Source organism: Cervus canadensis, chromosome 4 (assembly GCF_019320065.1).
Source record: "Cervus canadensis isolate Bull #8, Minnesota chromosome 4, ASM1932006v1, whole genome shotgun sequence".
Taxonomy (NCBI): Eukaryota; Metazoa; Chordata; class Mammalia; order Artiodactyla; family Cervidae; genus Cervus; species Cervus canadensis.
Window position 1 is genome coordinate 96,681,940 of NC_057389.1, and position 27,120 is coordinate 96,709,059.

General features: G+C 44.6%; 1 protein-coding gene across 5 annotated transcripts in view; it reads left to right on the plus strand.

The window, feature by feature from the left end:
* Positions 1 to 14,439: 14,439 nt before the first annotated feature.
* RASGEF1C (RasGEF domain family member 1C) overlaps positions 14,440 to 27,120 on the plus strand; it is a 94,071-nt gene continuing 81,390 nt past the window's right edge. For 2 of the 5 annotated variants that reach the window (XR_006269126.1, XM_043466984.1), the window contains exon 1: positions 15,019 to 15,205. Coding sequence is in view for 1 of the 5 variants with exons in the window: in XM_043466984.1 (XP_043322919.1) it covers positions 15,068 to 15,205 (138 nt within the window). In the remaining 4 variants the exon portion in view is untranslated. The other 3 variants (XM_043466987.1, XM_043466985.1, XM_043466986.1) reach the window with 3 other exon arrangements.

The window sequence follows — 27,120 nt, forward strand, 5'->3', positions numbered from 1 at the left end:
TCTCACAAGAGTGGCCAGAAGAATCACCGATCAGTCTTTCCTTGTATCATTTAAAATCCTTAACGGTGCCTGTGTGCTTGTGGTTTTCTGCATGGATTAGCCTCTTTCATTTTGCTTCTGGTTTTGAGGTACTTTAGGATTTTTACTACTTAAAACCACAGGAACAGAAGGGTGCACAATGGCTCACTTTCTCCTTGCTAGGACTAGAGTCATTCCAGATGGGTGAGTATCGGTCTTATTTTTAGAGATCTCTAGGAAAGGAAAGTGGAAGTCCTTCCGTCGTGTCCTACTCTTTGACTATATAGGCACATGAATTAGGAAAACATTTCTCTTGATAATGACCTGGGCTCCATTTCTCTTACCCTCCCCCTTCCTACTTTCAATGTAGATAGTACTGAAATACTTTAAATTTATTGACTTAAATGGTACATACAGATTTTTGTGGGATTTTTTTAATGGGAAGAGGTGTGGTGGTGTTCAGTCGCTAAGTTGCGTCCAACTCTTTGCTACCCCATGGACTGCAGCATTCCAGGCTTCCCTGTCCTTCACCATCTCCCGCAGTTTGCTTGAACTCACGTCCATCAAGTCAGTGATGCCATCCAACCATCGCATCCTCTGCTGTCCCCTTTTCCTCCTGCCTTCGATCTTTCCCAGAATCAGTATTTCAAAATAACTTACTGTATACTTTCCTGAAGATTGTATTTTGTATTTAAGTGTAAGCTTACCTTTGGCAGTAAGGCAGTTATTTGATATTTTTGGTCTTTCATCAGGAAAGTTGGTAACCAAATCAATAATAACAGTAACAAAGTGGCAACAAAGTGGCCAGTAACATCTCTTTGAAGCCAAATGTGATCATGACTTAAGAGGATATGCCTGTCACAGCAGCCACTGGGCACCTGTCACTCACTCTTTCCCCGGGGCCCAGGGAGTCCTTGTGAACAAGGGTATTTGCTCTGCCATTTCTGTGCTGTGGGACTTTAGCATTGGAAGGGAAATTCAGAATCAATTTTCCAACCCCCTGCACAACAGTTGAGGCTGTAGCCACGTCGGGAAGGGCACCACAGGGCCACCCTCAGACTCACGCGGGCCTCACTCTTCTCACAGTCATGGACACCCTTGAGAGTCTACAGAACGCTGTCCCACTCACGTGGGCCTCACTCTTCTCACAGTCATGGACACCCTTGAGAGTCTACAGAATGCCGTCCCACTCACGTGGGCCTCACTCTTCTCACAGTCATGAACACACTTGAGAGTCTAATGAAAACAGTGACCGCGCCCCCCCCCCACCCTTAGAAAAAGGCCATGAGCACAAGATTTTGCCAAACTTTCTGAGGAATCCTGAACCCTGGTGGTTACCATGTTAAGAGCCCCTTTCTAGAAGCAGTTTCTAGATGCTTTGTGATCTTAGAGGGAAGCAGAGCCTGCAGGAGGGTTCTCCTAATCTCTGCTCTACATGGTTCTGACACTTTTGCAGACAGATCTTGGGTATAGATACGGACATTTTTACTCTCAGCCCCAGCATAAGTTGACATTCTTGTTCTGTGTTCAAAAGAGCATATAGAGACTCAGTTCAGTGAAATGGGTTGTTACCAGCATTCCTTCCACATGGAACTTAGCTGCAACATAGGAACTGTAGGTTTATAATGCAGAATTCATAGAAACATAGATATGATTAAATGCAGCTCTTCATTGTAAAGAAGTAGTTCTGTGCTGAGTTTTGAAGTACGGTCTTGGCTCTATTTTGTGTATGCACTTCGATTTCATTGAGAACAGGAATGGACAAAGAGGTTCTCCAGTTCACATTGCCATTCATGGCTCTGAAGAAGTTATCCACCCTCTGCTCAGATGGTTTTAATGAAGAGAATGTTCCTCCCACTGCATATTTTTTTTATAGTTTTGACTGTTAGAAAGTTCTTTCCTGGGACTTCCCTGGTGGTCCACTGGTTAGGAATTCTGCCAGTAAACAGGACATGGTTTCGACCCCTGATCCAGGAAGATCCCACGTGCTGCGGGAAGCTGAGCCTGTGCACCACAGCGACCAGGCGAACACTCGAGCCCATAAATAAGCCTGTGCCCCCAGAGCCCGCGCTCCACGACAAGAAGCCCCTGCAGTGAGAGGAAGCCCGTGCACTGCAGCTAGGGAGTAGCCCTGGGCCCCTACTAGAAGCCTGTGTATAGCAAGGAAGACCCTGTGGGGCCAAAAGGAAAAATAAATAATAAGGTAAAAAAAATAATAAGTTCTCTAACTGAACGGAAAACTTGGTTCCCACAACTTCCACCCACTGGTCCAAGGTCTTTCCTTTGGGTGAAATAGAGTGAGTCCGACCCATTTTTACGAGACAGGCTTTAACACATTAGTTGAAAAGATACGCTCCAAGTCCTTCCTTCTCTAGCTTAAACTCAAAGTTCTCACAACCCTCTTTCATATGAAAAAGCACCCAGAGCCTCATCACCTCAGGGCACCCTAAAATTATGGACGCAGATGTGAGTGTAATATTTCTGCACAGCCTGAGCACACACCCTCCAAGCGAGGCCACACTCATGAACACAGTCTCAGGTGGCCTGAACTTTAAAAGCCACGTTCCACTAGGGGCCTGTAGTCTAGCAAAATGACTGGGCTTTGTGATGCTGCGGTTAATCCTGATGCTGTCATTCCTCATAAGCATTCCGTCCGCCAGCTTGTGACATCCATCAGTTTTATGAGCATGAACAGGCCTTCTGAAAATGTATCCACAAGGTGACTGACTGCCTTGAGTGGCAGGACCGAGTCTTGAGGCAGACCTAGCAGTCACAGTGACCAGAGCCACGTGGCCAGCACTTTGCCAGCCTCCTCACTAGAGTTCTTAGCCCAGTGGCTTGTCATTCAGCTCTTGTGGAGTGTTATCTTGCCACAAGGAGAGGAGGAAGCATCTTGATGGACACTGTGCAGAAATAATGAAAACACTTCAGCAGCTGCCTCTGATCTGCTTGCTTCAAGAAAACAAATTAATTTGGCAATTGCACTGGTTTTCAGAGGTTATGCTTCTATTTTCTCTTGGGAGGATCAGGTAGTAAGTGCCAGCTTCCTCTTCATTTCTACACCTTTGAGATCTTGTGGCCACTAAGAAGTGTGACCAATTGCTGTCTCAGTATTCACAGGTCGGTGCATGGGCAGGGGAGCAAGGCAGAAACATGTGTTGGCCTTATTTTGTTTCCATGAGAATAAAGCAGCGTGTTTTGAAGAGTACACAATCGTGATTCCACAAGAGGTCAAGCTGCCATCCAGTGGCTGTTAATTAGAGAATTGTGTCCATCCAGCACAGCCTGGCTCAAGCTGGGCCTGACTTTAGAAGTGTATCCCCTTGAGCACACCTTGCCATTTTTCACCTAATAGCAGTCATGCTACTTTGTTTTTATTTGATTTTAATCTAGGCTAGAGTTGCAATATAGAATTTCACTAATAGTTAAGTTTGTCCAGCTCTCTGTTGATTTCTGGGGTGTTTTAAGCAGCAAATTATCATTCTAAAGATGCTATTAAAAAATAACTATTTGACCAGAACACTTGGTTGTATGTGTTTGCTCTCAGGTATTCTCAAAGATAGCTCCCTCACCGTACCTGACAGGAATAGAATGCAACAAGTGAAGGTCTGGCTCTTCTCCCCTCACCCACCCTCCTTACCTTGACTGTCCCTGCTCCCATGAAAGCTGACCCCGCCCCTGTCGGGAAGTTCACTCCTACAATCACCTCTATCCCGTGTCGTCACTGCCCCCTCCTCTGCTCCATCTTTTTTCATCTTTGTGTTACCTGCATGAAAAAGAAAAAGCTGCTTAACCCAGCATCACCCTTGAGTTGCTCCCCTTCACAAGAGAAATTGAAAAGCAGTTTCGTTTTCTCTGCCTTCTCTTATCTCCTCTCTCATCTACTCCCTTTTTTAATAATATGTGTGTGTGTACACACACATATGAAAACATAATCAAGAATGGGAAACTAAACATATTACCCCATCTGGAGATGACCACTCTTGATACTTAACTGTACTTGCAGATCGTTTTCTATGGACACATACATATCTAGATGATTTTTTGTTTTGCTTCTTGCCCAAATGAGGCCATACTGTGTGTGCATGCTAAGTAATTTCAGTCAAGTCTGACTCTTTGCGAACCCATGGATTGTAGCCTACCAGGCTTCTCTGTCCATGGGAATTTCCAAGCAAGAACACTAGAGTAGGTTGCCATTTCCTTCTCCAGGGGGACTTCCCCACCAAGGGATCGAGCCTGAGTCTCTTATGTCTTCTGCATTAATGCTGACAGGCAGGTTCTTAACCACTACTGCCGTCTCGAAGCCCAGTCATTCTGTATGAGCCTTTTATAGCCTTCATTTTTCAGTTAATGGTCTCCAGCTGCCCATATCAGTAAGCCTTCATCAGGTTTAATAGCCAGGGCCTTGGGATTTCCCTAGTGTCTCAGAGTCCTTTACTACTGTGTCCTGCCAGGATCCAGCTGAAGCCCTTGCATTCCTGGTGTCTGGTTTCTGGTTGTCATGTTCTTAAGATTCTCCTAACCCTCCATGACACCAACCTACCTTGTCAGGCGGGTCAGCCGGCAGTACATGCACCTTCTAGCTCTGTGTGGCTGCTTCCACGGGGTTGCATTGACCATGCCCTCTGTCTCTGATCTTTTTTGGATCTAGAAAGCATATCCAAAGGTTTGATAGATTCACTGGCATCTTTGGTTATTTAAATGAAATTTAAGTGACATTGTGTCATTTATATATATATATATAAATATACATACATATATATATATATATACATTATATATATAAAGGGTCAGGGGTCCCCAACTGGACCATTGACTGGGGAACCAGAGGTGAGTGGCAGGCGAGTGAGTGAAGCGTCATCTGTTTACAGCCGCCTCCCATCGCTTTCTTTACTGCATTATGACAGTGTGATAATAATAGAGATAAAGTGCACAATAAATATAATGTGCTTGAATCATTCCGAAACCATCCCCCTCCCTGGTCCATGTAAAAATTGTCTTCCACAAAACCTGTCCCAGTTGCCAGAAACATTGGGGACCGCTTGCTACTTTATATGAACTCCCAGCAGAAGACGTTTAACATCTTTTTGACCCACTGTCAATGATGCTAAATTGACCTCTGGGTTCAGATAGTGCCGGTCCAGTCCTCTGTCACGCAGTCATGTTTTGTCTCATAACTAGAAAGTCGTCCACATGGGCTTGCTTTGGCAAGGGGCCCATCCACCATATACCTCATGCAGTTATTAACCTCAGGTGATAATCCTTGCCGTGAGCAGGAATTTCACAATTCGTTCATCCCGTTGATATCTTTCACCACCACTCTGTCGTCAGGGAGAGCTCCCTGGCATCAGCTCTGGCGGGAAGGCAGGGTCCACACCTTGTTCCTTCCCTTCAGCAACCTGTGCCCGGAGTAGGGTGTGGGTTCAACCGCCACCTCAAATGGTATCACAAGAGGGTTCATATTTCTATCTTTGAGTGTTCCCAGTCATTCTTTTTGAGACTTCAATTGTTATAACTGGGGCCAGAGAAGCTGATTCCTTCCAGTCTTTTTGACCGACTGCATTAAGTTCTTAACTTTTTATTTTGAAATAATTTTGAACTGACAGAAAAGTTGCAAAAATAGTCCAAAAGGTTCTTGTATATTGTTCCCTATCCCAGCTCCCCAAAGGTTAACATTTTACATGTGCTTGAGCCTTCTTTGTCTTCATACATACAGTTAGTTAGTACACATGCATGCATGCACATCCACTTATATAGATGCATATGTTCCTATATACACACATTTATGCTGATACATAGTCACTAATTTCCCTCCACTGATTGTTTTTACATTCAGCCTGATTTTTTAGTGTTTGTAAACTCATGAATAATGAGGTTTATGCATGTACTTTACAGACAAAGACAGGTGTATATTATGGTATACTTGTAATGTATACTGCTACAAGTATACATAAACATGTAAATAAATACTGTGTGGATATGTTAGTAGTATTTATAGTAGGCATCATTCATGTAGGTAAATGTGTCCACATGACTTAAGAGAACTTTAACTAAAGAATGTGTGTGTTTGTGTGTGTGTGTGTGTGTGTGTGTGTAACGATTGACAGTACCAAGGGTATAAACAAATTTAAAAGGTAGTGGAAATCTGAATACTTTCTTCTCAGTAAACTGACAGGTCAGGCAAAGATCTAGAAGACTGAAATGCCAGTTATTTAACTTGGACTCATAATAAAGAATATTATACCCAATAGGTAAATTCCTTTTGATCACACATAGAATTTAAAGGAAACTGACTATATACCAGGTCACAGAGGATGCTCAATAAATTCCGAAGTTAAAAATACACAACTGTTTTTCTATGATAATGCGATAAATTTGAAAAGATCTCCGACATCTGGAAACTAAACAATACACAGAGCAATCTAGGTGAAAGAGGAAATCATAAGGAAAATTATGAAATTCTTAAAAGTGCATGACCTCAGAATTGCACTGCATACCCAATTTGATCCAGCTAAGGCTTAAATACTCTTATCAAAAAAGGACAGTTTTTTTTTTTTAATGAGTTCAGTGTTCAAGAGATTGACAGAAGACCAACAGAGCAAGCTCAAAGGCAGAGAAGAGGAGGAATAATAAAGGCAGGGACTAGAAACTAGAAAATAAAAATGAGAGGAAAAAAATCAGTGAAACTGAAAGATTAATAAGCTAGACAAGCTTCTGGCAATATGATCAAGAAATAAAGAATATGTAAGTAACAGACAAAGTGGAAAAGGCAAGTTATGATAGACATTTTTTAAAAATCTATAGTATTCTAACAAATGTGATAATCATCAAGAAATAGATAAAATTTCTTTAGAAATTAAGCACTAAAATTGTCTCAAGAATGCTGATACTAAGCACATCATATATATGAACTTATTTAATCTTCTCAACAGGTCTATGAGGTTGGTATCAGCTCCATCTTAAAATTTGGGAAATGGAGGCAGGAAGAAATCATAAATTCCCACAGCCAGAGTATGTAGAAATGGAGTCTGAGGCCAGAGCAGCTGGTACAAGCACCATGCTCTTAGCCACGGTGTGCTGCATGACCTCCCAAAAACCTGACTGGATCAGTGGCCATCAGAGGAAGTGAAGTGGTCGTCAAAGAGTTCCCCTCCCACCCCCAAAGACTCTCCAGGAAAAATCAATCTCACAGACCAGTTTTCACTAAATTTTCAAGAAACACACTATCTTATCTAGCTTTTCAAAGCTACCCAACTCAAGTTTAGGCTGGATTAATCTTGATTCCAAAATTGGATAAACACAGATCAAGATTATGCTCTTTTAATGGATGCTAGCTGATTCCAAGATTGTGTTGTTTATTTCCAAATTCAAGGGTGACTCAACACAATTGTTTCAATAAATAACGTATTTTTGTGTAGTTTTTAAACTCCCAGAAAACTGAATAGAAAAGAACTTCCTTTGGGGAGTGGCAAGGCTTATTTTGAGAAGAGCAGGAGACATCAAATGGTCAAATGTGCATGGCTGAGCTAACAGAGGGTACAGTAGCCATGAGAGACCACCTTGGACCATCAGACCAGGAGAAACTAGCGTGGTCATGATGGGGACAATGGGAGGAGGTGGGGCTTGTGGCTGAGCTCAGGCAGGCAACCTGGCCGAGTCTCTTCCCGGTCCCCTGGTCTAGAAACAGCCCAGCAGCTAGCTGGAGGCAAAAAGCTCCACTCCCCAAGGACGCACTGACACCTCTGCAACAAAATCAAAACGCATCCTTCTGCAGAACTATGTTGGGAGTCCTCATCTGGGCCAAGATGCTTCCCCGGAGCCCCCACTTCCAGGACCGTCTCTGTCGCCGCTTCCCCTGCAATGCCATCATTTTTCAACAAACGCCTGCTGAGAGGCTCCTGTGTCCCATTAATAGGACACAAATGGTTAATCCAGCTGAGCTGACGACTGAAGACAAGAGGCTGCCTGGGCAGAGGAGTCTCCAGTCCTGCTGGCTTCATCTCCAGCAGACGGCTCAGCAGTGGCCGTGATGCTCCTGGCTTCCACTCTGGTCCAGCCACCGCCAAGCCTGTACCTCTCCCTAGACTGAGCCTGCTACACGGAAGCCTCGGCCACATGTCCCTGCCTCTGTGGCAGCCCCCAGGGGTCCCACTTGACCAGACGAGTGCCAAACCTGGGCTCCCACTGCCACATTGCTCACACACACTTTTACATGATCAAGGTTGCCAGCATCACATTTAGGATATTTGGCTGCCCTAAAACCACTTTCTGTGTTTTTATCCTGCTGGTAGAGTCTAAACAATTGAACGTCAGTAAACCATTTTGACCACATCCATTTGACCATAGAAGAAGCAAGAGAATTCCGGGAAAAAAAACATCTACTTCTGCTTCATTGACTGCTAACACCTTTGTGTGGATTACAACAAACTGTGGAAAGTCCTTAAAGAGATGGGAATACCAGACCAGTTTACCTTTCTCCTGAGAAACCTGTATGCAGGTCAAGAAGCAACAGTTAGAAGCAGACATGGAACAATGGACTGGTTCCAAATTGGGAAAGGAGTACGTCAGGGTGGTATACTGTCACCCTGCTTATTTAACTTATATGCAGAGTACATCATAAGAAATGCCAGGCTGGATGAAGCTCAAGATGGAATCAAGATTGCCAGGAGAAATATCAATAGCCTCAGATATGCAGATGACACCACCCTTATGGCAGAAAGCAAAGAGGAACTAAAGAGCTTCTTAATGAAGGTGAAAGAGGAGAGTGAAAAAAGCTGGCTTAAAGTTCATTCAAAAGACTAAGATCTGGAGGAGGAAATGGCAACCCACTCCAGTATTTTTGCCTAGAGAATCCCATGGACAGAGGAGCCTGGCGGGTTACAGTCCATGGGGTCGCAAAAAGTCAGACACGACTGAGCGACTAACACTTTTATTTTCTTTATGTACTGTGTTTGCAGTGTTCTGAATTAGCTGAGGAAATTGAATTGTGGACTTCAGACGTTATGATCAAATTATGTTAACAGGGGTTCTTTAGCTTTTAAAATGACTTACTTTGTTTTAGAGAGGTAGGAACCAGTCATTCTTTGATTCTTGAAATGTTGGATGGAATCCTGAACCGCAGATGCCTGCCATTTTCCTTTTCGCTAAGGTTCTCAAAGCTATTTTTACTCTGGAATCAAGTATTTTAAATTGTCTTTATTTTATTTTAATGGCCTCCCACAATGATTGTCTCTAGCAACCGTTTTATAAAGTTCTGGACCTGGAGTTCCCTAAGAACTGCATGTTCCTTTCAATTAGGAATATCCACTAGAAGAAGGTGTATGTTCCGTGCAGTTTCAGAGCAATAAGCACAGCCGGCACATGTGTAAAAGTTGACTTGGGTGCTGAACCTTTTGATAGCATCAGTGAATTTTTTTTTTTAATGATACATAGAAGAAAAATGACTAAATTCTACTTAAAACACACACACACACACACACAAACACAAAACACTAATTTCTCATTTAAATCGATGACCTTCCCATATATTCAAAATGGAGCAAAAACCCCAAACTCATCATTTCTATTAACATTGCTTTTTTAAAAAATCAGATCTTTCAAACGTTAGAAACAATGGTATGAAGTGCCCTTATCTGCTCAAACCTAAGGAAGAACATTTTTATAAAGTAGTATTACACGGAAAATGATTAGGTTTCAGTTTTGTAGTAGTTTAAAAGTGCTACATATTACTTGAAATTATTGTTTACAGATTAGTGACACGGGCTGGAGGGAGGATCCGGTCGGCCTCTGATTTCCGGATGCCCTCACATATACAGTACTTCCAAACTCAAGTCCAGCCATAAGCTATTTTGCTAACACGTCAGAGTAATCTGTATTTTTGTATGTGATTTCTACTTTTATAGACTTGTTTTAAAATAAAACACATTTTTATAAAAATGAAAAAAAAAAAAAAGACTAAGATCATGGCATCCAGTCCCATCACCTCATGGTAAATAGATGGAGAAAAAATGGAAACAGTGACAGATTTTTATTTCCTTGAGCTCCAAAATCACTGTGAACAGTGACTGCAAACATGAAATGAAAAGATGCTTGCTCCTTGGAAGAAAAGTTATGACCAACCTAGACAGCATATTAAAAAGCAGAGACATCGCTTTGCAGACAAAGATCTGTATAGTCAAAGCTATGGTTTTTCCAGCAGTCATGTATGGATGTGAGAGGTGGACCATAAAGAAATGTTGCGAAGTAATTAGCCTCCAACTAATAAAAATAATTGAAAAAAAAAAAAAGAATGCTGAGCACCGAAGAACTGACGCTTTCAAGCCATGGTGCTGGAGAAGACTCTTGGGAGTCCCTTGGACTGCAAGGAGATCCAACCAGTCCATCCTAAAGGAAATCAACCCTGAATATTCATTGGAAGGACTGGTGCTGAAGCTGAAGCTCCAATACTTAGGCCACCTGATGTGAAGAGCTGACTTATTAAAAAAGACCCTAACGCTGGAAAAGATTGAAGGCAGGAGAAGGGGACGACAGAGGATGAGATGGTTGGATGGCATCACTGATTCAATGGACATGAGTTTGAGCAAACTCCAGGAGATAGTGAAGGACAGGGAAGCCTGATGTGCTGCAGTCCATTGGGTCACAGAGTTGGACACGACTGAGCAACTGAATAATGACAAAACCATTTTGATGCTGTGATGCAGATTCCTGGGTCCCCACACAGACCCTCTGAGTCCAAAGTCTTGGTCATCTGTGCTGTCAATGAGCTCCCAAGGAAGGCCCAATATGTGTCCACTCTGCCCCGGTGTGGGCCCTTCCAAGGGCAGCAGCTTGATCCTGACCTCCCTGCCTCCTACTGTGCCCTAGGGCAGTTAATGGGAAGCCTGCGGGGTTTGGGCCCCCAGTTTGCGCTGCCACCTCCATAAGTTGCCTGCCTGCTCTGAGCCTCTTTTGTGAAACAGTGTCTGAGTTTCCCATTACCACTATCACAAATTACCACAAACTTACTGGTTCAAAACAAGTGAAAGTTGCTCAGTCGTGTCCAACTCTTTGTGACCCCATGGTCTATACAGCCCATGGAATTCTCCAGGCCAGAATACTGGAGTGGGCAGCCTTTCCCTTCTCAAGGGGATCTTCCCAAACCAGGGATCAAACCCACATCTCTGGCATTGCAGGCAGATTCTTTACCAGCTGAGCTACATGCAGGTGTATTCATGTACAGTTCTGTAGGTCAGAAGTTTCCCATGGGTCTCACTGGGCTTAAAACAGGTGTCAGCAAGGTTGGGTCCTGCTACAGGCTCTAGGGGAGAATTAGTTTCTTGCCTTTTACAACCAGCAGAGGCCTCCCACATCTCTGGCTCGTGGCCCCTTGCCACACACTCAGAACTAATAGAGTAGCCAGCATCTCTCTGACCCTGCTTCCACACTCACTTCTCTCTCCCTGACTCTTCTTCCCCCTCTTCTGCTTTTAAGCACCCACTGATTACACGGGGCTCACCCTGATAATCCAGGGTGATCCTGGGTCGAGGTAATCCCCAGCTCAAAGTCACACCTGCAAAGTTCCTTTTACCATGGAAGGTCACATATTCACTGGTTCTGGGGTTTAGGCCTTGGGCATCTCTGGGGGCCATTATTTTGCCCATCACCGATGGGAGGGTCCACCCTGTACCCCCTTGTAATTAGCGTTTCTCGAAGTGTGACCCATCTTCTGCCTGCATCAGCCTCACCTGGGGCTCTCATCCTAACTGTGGAGCATGTTCACCAGACCCACTCAGCTCAAGAAGCTGCCGGAGGCGGTGACCGCAGCACCCGCTGTACTGTATTCTCAACACAGGCTCCAGCACCGACACAGGATACACAATACCGGGGACAGCGCTGACCTCCGGGGCAGTGAGAAATGATGAGTTTTCAGCAGATCCAAGAATGGGCGAGTTAGGAGTTTCACTAATAAAAGGCACTGGCCAGAGGCTGAAATTGTCCTTGCTGTTCCCTGACTTTACGGTGACAGCACTTGGCAGCCCGCTTGGTGTAATCTGGTTCCTGAGTCCCCCGCTGCACGTGGGCCAGCACTGGGGCAGGCACGCTGCAAGGCCCTCGCAGGCTGCAGCGCTGCGTGTCTGTGGCAGGGGGGACCACAGGCTCGCCTTCCTCCACCTCATGAAGGCCCACACCAGACTTTGCAACCGCAAGTCCCGCGGCCTCCAGATGGCCCCCCCGTACCTCTCTGGCCCCACAATCTCAGCAAGTCCCCCATTCACCCTGGCCACACCCAGCTGCCTCTGACTTCTCCCACCTTCTCTGCATCTTACCATCACCCACGCCCCCAGCCTCTGCCCCAGACCAGGGCGTGTGCTCCTCAGATGCCGCCTGCCTGCCATCTCCTCCCTGCCATCCCAGGGCTGGGCAGATAGGACACACTCAGGTGGTCCCAGAGTCAGATGTATCTGGGAGATGCCATCTGGACCGTGGATGGCCAAAGCAGGCACCGGGGGTGCTGGGAAAGGCCTTCTGGGTGTCACAGCCAGCAAGCCTCCTGCTCGAGGGGGCTACTCATGGGGTTGGGGTGGAGCCTGCCCTGGGCCACACCCAGAGAACAGAGTCCCAGCTCCTTGCCCACCGGGAGGCCCAGCCTGGCCCCGACTGCTTACACCAGGGCCTCCATACCCTCCCCCCACCCTCTGCTCCAGGCGCACCTGCCTCCTCTCTTTGTCACAAAAGAGGAATGAATGCTGCCCACAGGGTCACTGCTCCTGCCACCCTCTCTAGCAAGGACCATCTTCCCACAGACCCTGTAGGGCTGGCTCCTCCTTCAGGTCTCAGCCCAGACCCCCTGTGTGCAGAGAGGCCTTTCCCGAGCCCTCCCATCTAAAGTAGGCCCGAAGACACTCTACCACCTCACCTTGTATTGGTGGCTTCATGGCACTTAGCATTCTCTGAAATGCTTGTTTTTATTATCCTTTTGTGTGTAGGATTAGTCTTCAGTCTTCTCTCTCTAAACAGTGGGCTCTGAGGCAGCAAGAACCACGTGTCCTGCTCCCCGCGGGATCCCAGCATCCAGCCACGGCGCCCGGCGCACACAGGCCCTCAGGAAATATCCACAGAGGCGTGTCTCGGGGCAGGGCTCAGGCCGAGGAGACTGAGCCGAGAGCTCCCCGGGGCACTCACCCTCTGTCCCGGCACTAGTCCCTGGGCAAGGACTGGAGTGAGAAGATAGGCTGGAGAAGGGCAGGTCACAGGGACTTGATGGATGAGGCGGGCTAGGGAGGCGCTGGGGAAACATGGGGCCTGGGGTGGCCCAGTCCTCTCCCAGGGTCCAGGCACGGCTCCCGCAGCCAGTGTCCGCAAGCTGGGGACAACTCGGACTGGAACTCCCTGCTGGCCTCAAGGTTGTTCAAGGCCTGTGAGCTGTACCCTCAACACAGCCTTGACCTCAGGGACAGCAAGAGAGGCTGCAGGAGGCATCAGGAGGCACAGTCTTCCTCCCTGTCACAGGAAGAGTCCTGCTCACTCACATGTCTCACAATAGCTTGAGACATGTGGGGTGGCCACCGGCAAGTCCACCCTGGGGTTTCAGTTCCTCCACCAAGCACTGCCCTGACTTCAAGCAGCCCCGCCACTCCACCCAGCATGACAACAGCTCCTCAGTGGTCCCCAAGTCTTTGCTCACAGACAGGGTGGGCTGGAGAGAGACCTGCCCTTCTCCTTTGAGCTGCACTCTGTGAGGGGGGCCCTGAAGTTGCTACTCAGGCCCTAGCGAGTCACAGGTGAGCGGGCTCGCCCTTCCGAGTTTTCTCATGCAGCCCTCTCTCCCGAGAACCCCAGCATGCCTCCAGCAGGCATGCAGGGCCTGACCTGAGGGCTCCGGACATGGGGTGAGAATCCAAGAAGATTCACTGGCCTCAGGACTGGTCTCAGTACCTAAGCCCCAAGGCGAATCTATATGCTGGGACTCTCCCCCAACCTTCCTGTTTCTCCTTTGTCTTCACCAGCTGACGCTGGTCTCAGGCATGACCCTCACTGGGACCAGCCTCTGGCCCTAGCCTTGTCATAAAGCTCTGCTGCCTCCCTGCCCAGCCCATCCAACTCACCTGCCCTAGTACACCTATGTGCCCCAGACAGATGCCTTCTGTCTCCAGGCCTCAGTTTTGCCACCTGTACAAGATACAAGCATTGCTGTTTTTATTTGTTTAGTCTTCTACAAATAGCCATTGGCGCATGCTGGAGTAGTTCCCTACTCCATCTTCAGGCTGAGCACAACGGCTACTTCACCTTTGGTTCCAGGGAGGCAACACCTAGGCCTGTAATCCTCATTCTTCAGGACTTTGGAAATGGCCAGAGCCGATCTCTTCGGAGCCTGTGTGGCAGTTCTGCGGTTTCCAGGGAGTATCAGGCAGGTGTGCTCTTTCTGACAGTGTCAACCCAGACAGAGCAGGCCTAGGAGAAGGGAAAGCTGGATTCCTATTCATAATGTCTAAGTGTCTGGACCTAACTGTTCCTGAAAGCAGGATATCTTGACTTTTAATGCTTTGTAAGCCAATAAATTATTTTTGCTAGAGCTAGTTGGGTTGGGTAACCTGCCCCATCTCCTTAGGTAGGTCCTGACTGAAGCAAAGGACAAGATATCCCGACTTTTACGCTGGGACAAACCAGGACACTTTTAATGTCCAGCTGGAGCCAGCTGAGGAAGGTCACCCGATCTCGTTCAGGCTCCCTCCCCCCATTCTAAAAGTGAAATAGCAACCGGTTATCCTCCCAGCAGCTCAGTGTCTTCAGAGTGGTGAGCCACCCGCCCCGTGGGCCAGTTCCTAGGACCACCTCCGCGACAGAAGACGCTTGGAGGGTGATGAGCAGTCTCCCCCATCCTTTGACGCCCACCCCTTGCCCACCAGACAGGGGGCACAGACACACCACAGATCAGCGGCCATCACAGGAGGAGAGTCCAGAGCAGCGGCCAGAAAAGCAGGTGCCCCGGATTTTAGGCTCTCAGGGGTTTTCCAGGTGAGCGAGTCGGTAGCGGGGAGGGGCCAGTTCAGCTGCAGAGTCCAGCAGGGCCATGACGTGGAGGGTGGCATCTGATGCTCGTAGCGGCTCCCACCTCCAGGGGGTGGGAGGCGAGTCACGGCGGAGGGTCCTGAATGCAGGGCTGGACTTACGGCCTGGACCCCGAGGCCCGCAGCAGAGCAGAGGCCGGGTGAGCGGGGACGCCTCCGGGATGGGTGGCCTCAGAAGGGAGCGGGAAGGGAGCCCCGAGGCAGGGTCCCTCGCAGCCCCACCCGGAGCTCTGCGCGCCCCGCCTTCCCCGTGCGGCCGCGAGGGGGCGCCGCGCCGCGCCGCTTAGGGCCGGCCGCCGGAGTGAGGCGGGCTGCGCCCCCGGCCGCGCGCGGCGGGCGGCGGGCGGCCGGCAGGGTCCGCGGCGCCGCGGCTCAGCGGGAGCGGCGGGCTCTGCCCATGGGCCGAGCTCCGACACGGGGCGCGCCGGGAGCCGGTGAGTCGGGGCGCGGCCGGGCGGGGTGCGGCGCGGCGCTGCGGGCGGGGGCGGCGGCGGCGGCGGCGGGACTCGACGCGGAGAGGCGCGGCTGCGAGCCCGCGGGCCGGCAGGTGTCCGGGCCTCCGCGCGGGGACTCGCGGGCGGACCCAGGGCACAGGCGCGCGTGGGTGACAGCGCGTGGCCGGCCGGCTGGCGGGGCCGGGGAGCCCCGGCTCGCCGAATTGTGCGCCCTTCCCGGCAGGGACGGTGGAGGAAGGGGCTGCGGGGCGCGGGTGCGTGCGCGGGGTGGGCGCCAGGAGGAGACCGGCGGAGGGCGCACCCGCGGCCGCCGGGGCTCGTGACTCACTCTGCTGCGCGTGCACCGCCGCTCGCCTTGGCGCGAGGAGCAAGATTCCTCAGCTGCTCGATAGGCAGGAAAAGCCAGCCTGGGCCCAAAGCCTACCCAACACGAGACCTCAGTTTTCCCGGACTGTGAAATGGGAACAGGAAGGCTGACCTGCCGACTGACTGCTTGTGAAGATGACAAAGGGTCTTGTGGGAGAAGAGGGTGTTGTCACCTCTAAAGCTGGGATAGGATTGAGGGAAGGATCGATGCGAGAGAGCCTGCAGGGGCAGTGGGGTCAGCCTCGGGTTCTGGGTGTGTTCCTCACTAGTGATGGTGGGCAGGGCCAGGGAACCTGGAGTCCGCTCCACTCTGAGTCCACGTGGGGATTGGGAGGCCTGAAGGGGAAGAGGCCAGGGGAGGCTCCTGCTCCTGCCCCGGGCTCCTTGCTCCAGGGGAGCAATGTTAAAAAGACAGACAAGCCAGCTTGGGGTATGGAGGGGTCACCCCTTGTCCCTTGCCCCTGTCTCCTGGTTCTCTGAGGCAGGTGTTCTGCGGCGTCTCAGGAGTCAGAGAAGTGTCCTGGGAAGATTAGCTTGCAGGGCAGGCGTTGTGTCTCCGTCTTAGGTGAAGTTACTGAGGCTTAGAGCAGTCACAGGACTTCTTCAAGGTCTCAGGACCATCAAGTGGTAAAGTTGGAGTTTCAACCATGGTAGGACTGGTTCCAAAAGCCATAGTCCAGTCACCGTGCCAGGTAACCCGGAGAGCCCTGGGTTTGTTGCCTCACTTGCCTGCAGCATTGCATTCCTTAAACTCCTGTGTGCTGTCTGCTGCTGACCCTGAGGAGTGCTTACAAGCAGATGTGGGAAAGGGGAGCTGAATAAGTCGTCTAAAGAAAAGCCAAGGTAATGGCAGGAGCTAAGTGGTAGGAAAAAAAATAAAACAGAGTAACTAGGGTGGAGACTGGGGAGGGGGTGAGGAGAGGCTTACCCTGGTCAAAGAAGATGTGTCTGAGCTGTGACCACTGACCACGACTGTGATGTGACTCCCACAAAAAAGGTCCAAGGGGGCAAGTTCCCTGAAGCAGGCACAGGTGGGAGGAGGGAGGAGCTGAAAGAGCCAGTTTTGTGAGCTGTGGAGTTTGACCTTTCCTCCAGGTGCGATGGACAGACCCTGGAGGGTTTCGAGTTTTGAAAGGATGTCCCTAAGGTGAGTGGAGAGGACTTTTGAAAGGATGTCCCTAAGGTGAGTGGAGAGGACTATCAGGAGCAGGAGAGGGAGCAGGGAGGAGGCTGTTGGAGTCTGCCAGAGATTCTCAAGGATAGCCAGTTGGCTGCCAGATGTGGAGTCTGCCAGCTTGGCAGAGCCAGGGGCTCAAGAAGGGCATGGTCCTCTGCAGGTGGTGGGGCTGCTAGCTGTGGTGGACAGGAGAACCAGTTTGGTCTGAAGCCCTACCCATCTTCCTGCGTCCTTCTGGGTGCCCATCTCAGACCTCCCTGTGCCTGGCAGGGGAAGGAGTGCCTGCCCCAAATGTGTAGAGATGAGATGCTAGGTGTTCAGGTCAATCTCTGCATCCTTTCATATGTTCCCATAGGTCTTTGAGCTAATCCAGCTCTGACTTGTACTTTGACCCAGGCCTAGAGTCAGCCATTTCTCAAGAAGTCTTGGTGTCTTTTAGTGGGGTTGTGGTGGGGGTTAGAAACCAGTTTCTGAGCATTAGAAATGCTCATTGCTACCGTGGCGTCATGGACCCTAGACCACCTCAGGGGACTGAACCAAGAACTCCTTTTTTAAAACTGAAAGTTAATAGTTTCATCTCCTTTCTCCTACAGTAAGAACCTGGTTCCCCAAAAATATCAATATAAAAGTTGAGTTATATTTTATTCGATAGAAATTCAGGACTTAAGCCCAGGAGGCAGCATCTCAAGTAACTCTGAGAGAACTGCTCCAAGGAGGCAAGAGGGGGAGCCAGGTTATATAGAAGTTTTGCAACAGAGGGCAAATAGTCTAAAGTCAAAAGTTTACTGTAAATTAAAGAAAACCAGATATCTCAAGTTAAGGAACTAGCGCTTTTCTATGTATGGGAAGATGCGAGAGTCTGGGCTTACTGAAATCATTCCTTTGATATGCTCCTCAGCTAGTATCCTGTGTTTTCAAATCCCAAGTTTCCTCCAGGCTCATCATGGGGAGTGACTGCAGCCTGATGGCTGCTGATGGCAGGTATTGTTCTTTCCTGAGGTCCCCCAGGGCTCACCAGCTCACCTTCCGTGCTGGCTGCAATTGCTAATGGCTGTGACATCCTTTGTTTACTGATACGGCAGGAATAGTCCATTTCTCAGTAATAATTTGCTTAACCCTAGAATATAGTCAAAATAGTTTCAAAATCACTACATCCAAACCAACCAAAACCTACCGGGTCAAGTTCAGGATTTCTTTGGCTGTCAAGTCAGCACTATGTACATATGTTATCAGTTTGATATACCATTAGTTTCATTTGTTTGCACACAATTTGTTTTTTCCCCCTTTATGATATAATTTAATTTTTGAACATTTGTTTTACATGGTACAAAGGTCAAAACTAAAAAAAAAAAAAAAAGCTGTATTTGCAGTCTCAGTCCCATTCCTGTCTCTTTCTTCTTGTCCCCATACTATGGTATTTGAGATAATTTCAGGTTTATTCTTCCTGGGTCTCTTTGTTAAACCACTTATAAATTATTACAAAAGTTAGTATATATACATCTTTTTTGTGCCTTGCTTTTTTCAGTTAGAAATATCTTTTTACTAGTTCATAGAGACTCTCCTCATTCCTTTGTAGACCCACATCATACTCCGTTCTGAGTCTGTTCCGTACTTATTCAACTATCTTACTCATTGACATTTGGGGTTTTTTTTTTTTTACAAGCCTTTGCTATTAAAAATAATGGAATAATAGATAACCTTGCACATAGGTTGCTTGTATTTGTGGAGGCATATTATTGATTCCAAGAATAAGAGTAAGTAAATATTTATTTTGTTAACTATTCTTGATTTCCCTCTCCCCAAATTTCGCACTCCTACCAGCAAGTTGTGACAGTGTCTATTTCCCCCACACTCTCATGGATCTGAGAGCCAGTAAATAGTGCTTCAATACATTTTAATTTACATTTCTATTATTATGAGTGAAATTAGACAGCTTTTCATTTGTTCATGAGTCATTTGATCATCTTTTTTCTGTAAATTGCCTGTGCATATATTTTGTCCATTTCCTTTTGGATTTGAGGGTGTTCTTTTCTTTGGATTTAAAATTTTGTCTAAAATACATATTAGAGATATTAGTGCTTTATCTTTGTAAAATTGTGACTGTTTCTCCCAAGGTTCTTTTTACTTGTTCGTAGTGAGTTTTACCATTAAAAGCTTCTGTTCTGAGACTATTAATTTAGTCATTCTTTTCATTTATTGCATCTAGATTTTGAATCCTAGTTAGAAAGGCTTTTCTCAACCCAACTGTAATGGAATTCACCTCTGTTTCCTATAGTCTTTTGGTTTTGTGCTTAGTTTACAGATCCAATTTAATCTTTTTCCAAATGTTTATCCCAACATTTTTTTTAAAGGCCATCTTTTGTCTTGTGATCTGAAATGCATTTGTGTCATATACTAAATATCCAAGTGCAGTTGGACCTGTTTCTAGCCTGTCACAGAGCTTTATCCCTTCCTGTGCTGGTCCCACGTATAGGAGTTACACTGTATGTGTCTGTGTGTGTCTGTGTGAACAGCAGGGAAGACTGTATCTACAACTGTTGCAATAGAGGAAAGAGATTGAACTCAATTCCCTTTATTATGTTTTGATATCTGGTAGGGCTAATCTTCCTTCCACTGCTTTTATTTCAGGGTTTTCCTAACTATTGTAACATGTTGCTGATATCTTTTGTTAGGATCACATTAACTTTATGTATAACTTCAGGATAACTGATGTTTTTATGAAGTTGAGTCATCCTGTCCAAAAACAAGGAATGTCTTCCTTTATATTGAAGATTCCTTAGTTTTTTATTTGTTCAAGACCACTTTCAGGAGCATTTTGAAGCTTTCTTCATGGTCCTTGTCAAGTTTATTCATGAATATTTTACCTCGTTTGTTCCTATTATGATAGGGAAAACTTTTTTCCCCGTGATGTCTTTTTTTCATGGCTTATATCTTTTTATTTCTTTTTTTCAACATAATTAAGATTTATACAATTCTCACACAACAGTATGATGCAAATTCTACTCAAATTCCCATAGATGCTAAATTAGGAAACACTAGAACATATTCAGGGACATAAAACAAGGTGCAAAAATTACATGATCTAAAGATATTGAAATCATGCAGACTCTGTACTCTTAACACTATGGAATTATGCTAGAAATCAATATTGAAGATATTTGAAAATAACCCACACATTTTTAAGTGCAGTATGACGTTTACCGAGAGATCTTCAAGTTAGGCGTCAACAGCCTCAATAAGTTAGACTGAAAAAAAACAGAGGGTGTTTGCAGAGAATAAAGCATTGAAATAAGAAATTAATATTAAAGATACTTTAAACAAAATCCCGTGTATTTGGAAATTAAATTATGGGTGTTTCTAAGAAGCCATAACAAGAAAAATTAGACAATATTTGTAATAGAATGAAAATGAGAAGAGAGTTTACCATAATTTATTTCACACAGCTGAAGCTACTCAGTGCATTTAAATACAAAGTGGAGTCTTGAATAAGATATGAAAATGAATAATGGACAGTGGCATAAAACTTTGTGAAATTTGAACAAAAGCTGAATTTTAGGTATCTCTTGCTAATTCCTGTTGTTTTCTGTTTTTTTTACAACTTAGTATTTCTTTATATTCTCTGAATTGGTTTAGAAGTTTCAAGCCTCATTCGCAAATATTTTTAATCACTAAGATAAATTGTCTAGACTTTTAGCACTAATACTAGATGCTAAAAAGCATGGAACTATATCAAAGTTTTGAGTGAATATAAATTAGAAATCTAGCATTCTACATATACTAAGTCAAACAAATGGAATCAAAATGTCATAAATTTTTTAGCTAGGCAAAAATTCATAAATTTTCTAAAATATATATATTATATATACTGTATGTATGTATAAAATATATGTGTGGTGTGTGTGTGTGTGTTTGTATGAGAGAGAGAGAAAACCTTTTCCACTAGGTAAAGGCTTAAGAAAGAACAACAACAAAAAAGAAGATGTGGAGAAATTGGAAAACATAAACTAAATGAAATGGGAGCACTGAATAGGAAATAGAAAAGGAGAAACAAACTAGATAAAAGTAAAAGATCCTCATATAATCTGTTATTTTTAAACATGGCTGCTCATTAGAAACATATCTGGAGGTACCTGGGCATTGGTATTTTTTCAAAAAATTCTAAGATAACTCTGTTGTGCATCTGGATTTTAAAAAATGATTACAGATTTTTCTATTAAATGGTAGTTTTGATGATACAGAATTCTGTTATTTTCTGTTGATTAATCAGGATACAATTGTATATAAGCTCCAGTCAGTTCAGTTCAGTTGCTCAGTCGTGTCCGACTCTTTGCAACCCCATGAGCTGCAGCACACGAGGCTTCCCTGTCCATCACCAACTCCTGGAGCTTGCTCAAACTCATGTCCATTGAGTCGGTGATGCCATCCAACCATCTCATCCTCTGTTATCCCCTTCTCCTGCCTTCAATCTTTCCCAGCATCAGGGTCTTTTCCAATGAGTCAGTTCTTCCCATCAGGTGGCCAAAGTATTGGAGCTACAGCTTCAGCACCAGTCCTTCCGATGAATATTCAGGCTGATTTCCTTTATGATTGACTGGTTTGATCTCCTTGCAGCCCAAGGGACTCTCAAGAGTCTTCTCTAACACCACAGTTCAAAAGCATCAATTCTTCGGCCTTCAGCTTTCTTTATGGTCAAACTCTCACATTCATACATGACTACTGGAAAAACCATAGCTTTGACTATACAGACCTTTGTCAGCAAAGTGATGTCTCTGCTTTTTAATATGCTATCTAGGCTGGTCTTAGCTAGCCTAAGACCAAGGCAAGTGTCTTAATTTTATGGCTGCAGTCACCATCTGCAGTGATTTTGGAGCTCAAAAAAATAAAGTCTGTCACTGTTTCCATTGTTTCCCCATCTATTTGCTATGAAATGATGGGACCAAATGCCATGATCTTAGTTTTTTGAATGTTAAGTTTTAAGCCAGCTTTTTCACTCTCCTTTTTCACTTTCATCAAGAGGCTCTTTAGTTCCTCTTCACTTTCTGCCATAAGGGTGGTGTCATCTGCATATCTGAGGTTATTGATATTTCTCCCAGCAATCTTGATTACATAATCACAATAGTAAAAGATGTTTATCAGTTTTCACAATCAATACCCAGACAAAAAATAACAGATAATTAGAATTGCAAGCCATAATGGAAGCGTGATTAACCTAATAATATGAAATAATTAGATAAAATTTGAGGGATTTAATAGAGTGATGTGGTAAGTGAAAATGCCAGTCTTACGTTTGGTTGGTGCATTTGATCCATTTACAGTTAAGGTGGTTATAATATGTATAATCCTATTAACATTTTCTTAATTGTTTGAGGTTTATTTTATGTAGGTCTTTTCCTTCTCTTGTTTCCTGCCTAGAGAAGTTCCTTTAGCATCTATTGTAAAGCTGGTTTGGTGGTGCTGAATTCTCTTAAATTTTTGCTTCTCTGGAAAGCTTTTGCTCTCTCCATCAAATCTGAACGAGTCTTGCTGGGTAGAGTATTCCTGGTTGTAGGTTCTTCTCTTTCATCACCTTAAATATATGGTGCCATTCCCTTCTGGCTTGTAAAGTTTCTGTTGAGAAATCAGCTGATAACCTGATAGGAGTTCCCTTGTATGTTATTTGTCATTTTTCCCTTGTTGCTTTTGATATTTTATCTTTAATTTTCATCAGTTTGATTACTCTGTGTCTCTCTGTGTTCCTCCTTGGGTTTATCCTTTCTGGGACTCTCTGCACTTCCTGGACTTGGTTGACTATTTCCTTTCCCATGTTAAGGGAGTTCTCAGCTCTTCTCTCTTCAAATATTTTCTTGGTTCCTTTCTCTCTCTTCTTCTTCTGGGGTGCCTATAATGCAAATGTTGGTGCCCTTAATGTCCCAGAGGTCTTTTAGGCTATTTGCATTTTATTCCATTCTTCTTTCTATATTCTGTTCTGCAGCAATGATTTCCACCATTCTGTCCTCCAGGTCACTTATCTGTTCTTTTGCCTCAGTTATTCTGCTATTGATTCCTTCTAGTGTATTTTTCATTTCTGCTTGTTCTTTAGTTCTTCTGGTGTTTGGTAAACATTTTTTGCATCTTCTCAACGTTTGCCTCCATTCTTTTTCTGAGATCCTGAATCATCTTCACTGTTATTTTTCTGAATTCTTTTTCTGGAAGGTTGCCTATCCCACTTCATTTAGTTGTTTTTGTAAGGTTTTATCTTGCCCCTTCGTCTGGGACAAAACCCTCTGCTTTTTCATCCTGGTTAACTTTCTGTAATGTGGTTTTGTTCTCGCCCCTGAGGGATTGTGGGTCTTCCTGCTTCTTCTGTCTGCTCTCTGGTGGAGGAGGCTAAGAGGCTTGTGTACCCTTCCTGATGGGAGGGACTGGTGGTGGGAAAAACTGGGTCTTGCTGTGGTGGGCAGGGTCATGCCCAGTAAAACTTGAATGCAGTTATCCACTGATGGGTGGGGTTGTGCTCCCTCCCTGTGAGTTGTTTGGCCTGAGGGGACCCAGCCCTGGAGTCTGTGGGCTGTAGGTAGGGTTGATGGTGACCTCTAAGAGGCCTGACACTAAGGGCGTCTTCCAGGACTGCTGCCGCCAGTGTCCTTGTCCCCACAAAGAGCCACTGCTGACCCTCACCTCCACAGGAAGCCCTGCAACAGCAGCAGGCCGGTCTGGTTTAGTCCCCTGTGGGCTCACTGCTCCTTTCCCCTGGATCTTGGAGTGCATGCGATTTTGTTTGTGTCCTGCTACAGTGGAGTCTGTGTTTCCCCAGTCCCGTGGGAGTCCTGCAATCAAATCCTGCTGGTCTTCAAGTCAGATTCCCTGGGGATTCCCAGTCCCTTTGTCAGATCCCCAGGCTGAGAAGCCTGACATGGGCTTAGAACCTTCACAACAGTGGGAGAGCGTCTTTGATGTTATTGTTCTCCAGTTTGTGGGTCACCAACTGACAGATATGGGATTTTATTTTATCATGTTTGTGCTCCTACCATCTCATTGGGGCTTCTTTGTCTTTGGACATGAGGTATCTCTTTTTGGTGGGTTCCAGCAGCCTTCTGTTGGTGGTGGTTCAACAGCTAGTTGCAATTTTGGTGCTCTCACAGGAGGAGATGAATGCATGTCCTTCTACTCTGTCATCTTGAACCAGAAGCTGGAATTTAATTTTAAGAAATGATACAAATGAACGCATTATAAAGAGATGGACTTACAGATACTGAAATCAAATTATGGATATTTAAGGGGAAATGTTGTTGAGGGGGATAAATCAGGAGCTTGGGATGAACATACACATACTACTATATATAAGATAGATAACCAACAAGGACCTACTATTTACCTATTGTATAGCACAGGGAACTCAACTCAATAATCTCTGATAATCTATATGAAAAAATAACCTATAAAGGAATGAATATATATATATATATATATATATATATATGTATAATGAGTCACTTTGCTCTACATCTGAATCTAACAAAACATGGTGAATCAACTATGTTCAAATAAATTTTAATTTTAAAAATAAAAGAATAAAAGTAAAAAATAAACCATGTTGTTTTCTTAAGTTATTTTTCAGAGTGTTAATAGTATATTGTGTCTTGAGCCAGTATTTTTGCATCTTTGCTAAATTTATTAGCTCTAGTAGTTTTTTGTACATTCTTTGGGATTTTGTATATATATATATGGGGTCATGTCATCTCTGAATAGAGATTTCCTTTTAATTAATGCCTTTTATTTCTTTTTGGTGCCTCATTGCTCTGTCTAGAACTTCCAGTAGAATACTGAATCGCAGTGTTGAAAGTAGACATCCTTGCCTTATTCCAGATGAGAAGGCTTTTAAAAACAGTTTCAATTTCTTTGATTGATATTGGGCTATTTGTTTGATCTATTTCTTCTTTCATGAGAGTTGGTAGTTTGTATACATTGAAAAAATTTTCTGTTTTATCTAAATTGTCAATTGATTGACAGAAAGTTTTCCATAATATTTCCTTTTTAACCTTTTCATATCTTTAGAACTTGTATTAATGTCACTTCATTTATGATATTGGTAATATGTGTAATCTCTTTTTTCCTGATTAATCTAAATAGAAGTTTATTCATTTTTTTTATCTTCTCAGAGAACCAGCTTTTTGGTTCATAGTTTTGCTCTATTGTTTTTCTGTTATATGCCTCATTGGTTTTTGCTCTGAGTATTATAATTTCCTTTTTTCCACTTACTTTGGGTTTCATTTGCTCTTCTTGTTTCTTAAGATAAAAGCTGAGGTCATCAATATGAGTATATGATTTAAAATCTACTTTTTTCTAATATTCGCATTTACTACTATAAGATTTCTTCTAAATACCTCTTCAACTGCATCCCACATGTACTGATATGTTGTGTTTTCATTATATTCAGATCAGAATATGTTTTAATTCCTTTATTATTTTTTTCTTTCATCCATAAGTTATTTAGCAGTGTATTATTTAGCTTTCAAATATTTGGGGATTTTCCAGATACTTTTGTTAATTATATCTAATTCCTATGTGGTCAAAGAACACATTTTCTGTAACTTAAGTCCCTTTAAATTTACTAAGAATTGTTTTGTGGCCTAGAATATAGTCTGTCTTGTTGAATGTACATTTGAAGTGAATGTGTATTCTGCTATTCTTGTATGACGTTTTCTACAAACATCAGTCAGTTTGTTGCTTGGTAATGTTTTTTTTTTTTTTTTAATTAGTTGGAGGCTAATTACTTCACAACATTTCAGTGGGTTTTGTCATACATTGATATGAATCAGCCATAGAGTTACACGTTTCCCGATCCCATCCCACCTCCCTCTCCACCCGATTCCTCTGGGTCTTCCCAGTGCACCAGGCCCGAGCACTTGTCTCATGCATCCCACCTGGGCTGGTGATCTGTTTCACCATAGATAGTATACATGCTGTTCTTTTGAAACCTCCCACCCTCACCTTCTCCCACAGAGTTCAAAAGTCTGTTCTGTATTTCTGTGTCTCTTTTTCTGTTTTGCATATAGGGTTATCGTTACCATCTTTCTAAATTCCATATATATGTGTAGTATGCTGTAATGTTCTTTATCTTTCTGGCTTACTTCACTCTGTATAAGGGGCTCCAGTTTCATCCATCTCATTAGGACTGGTTCAAATGAATTCCTTTTGACGGCTGAGTAAAATTCCATGGTGTATATGTACCACAGCTTCCTTATCCCTTCATCTGCTGATGGGCATCTAGGTTGCTGTCCATGTCCTGGCTATTATATAAACAGTGCGCGATGAAGATGGGGTGCAAGTTCTCTTTCAGATCTGGTTTCTCAGTGTGTATCCCAAAGTGGGATTGCTGGGTCATATGGCAGTTCTATTTCCAGTTTTTAATGAAATCGCCACCACTGTTCTTCATAGTGACTGTACTAGTTTGCATTTCCACCAACAGTGTAAGAAGGTTCCCTTTTCTCCACACCCTCTCCAGCATTTATTGCTTGTAGACTTTTGGATAGCAGGCATCCTGACTGGCGTGTTGGTACCTCATTGTGGTTTTGATTTGCATTTCTCTGATAATGAGTGATGTTGAGCATCTTTTCATGTGTTTGTTAGCCATCTGTAAGTCTTCTTTGGAGAAATGTCTGTTTAGTTCTTTGGCCCATTTTTTGATTGGGTCATTTATTTTTCTGGAATTGAGCTGCAGGAGTTGCTTGTATATTTTTGAGATTAATCCTTTGTCTGTTCCTTCATTTGCTATTATTTTCTCCCAATCTGAGGGCTGTCTTTTCACCTACTTATAGTTTCCTTTGTAGTGCAAAAGCTTTTAAGTTTCATTAGGTCCCATTTGTTTAGTTTTGCTTTTATTTCCAATATTCTGGGAGGTGGGTCATAGAGGATCTTGCTGTGATTTATGTCGGAGAGTGTTTTGCCTATGTTCTCCTCTAGGAGTTTTATAGTTTCTGGTCTTACATTTAGATCTTTAATCCATTTTGAGTTTATTTTTGTGTATGGTGTTAGAAAGTGTTCTAGTTTCATTCTTTTACAAGTGGTGACCAGTTTT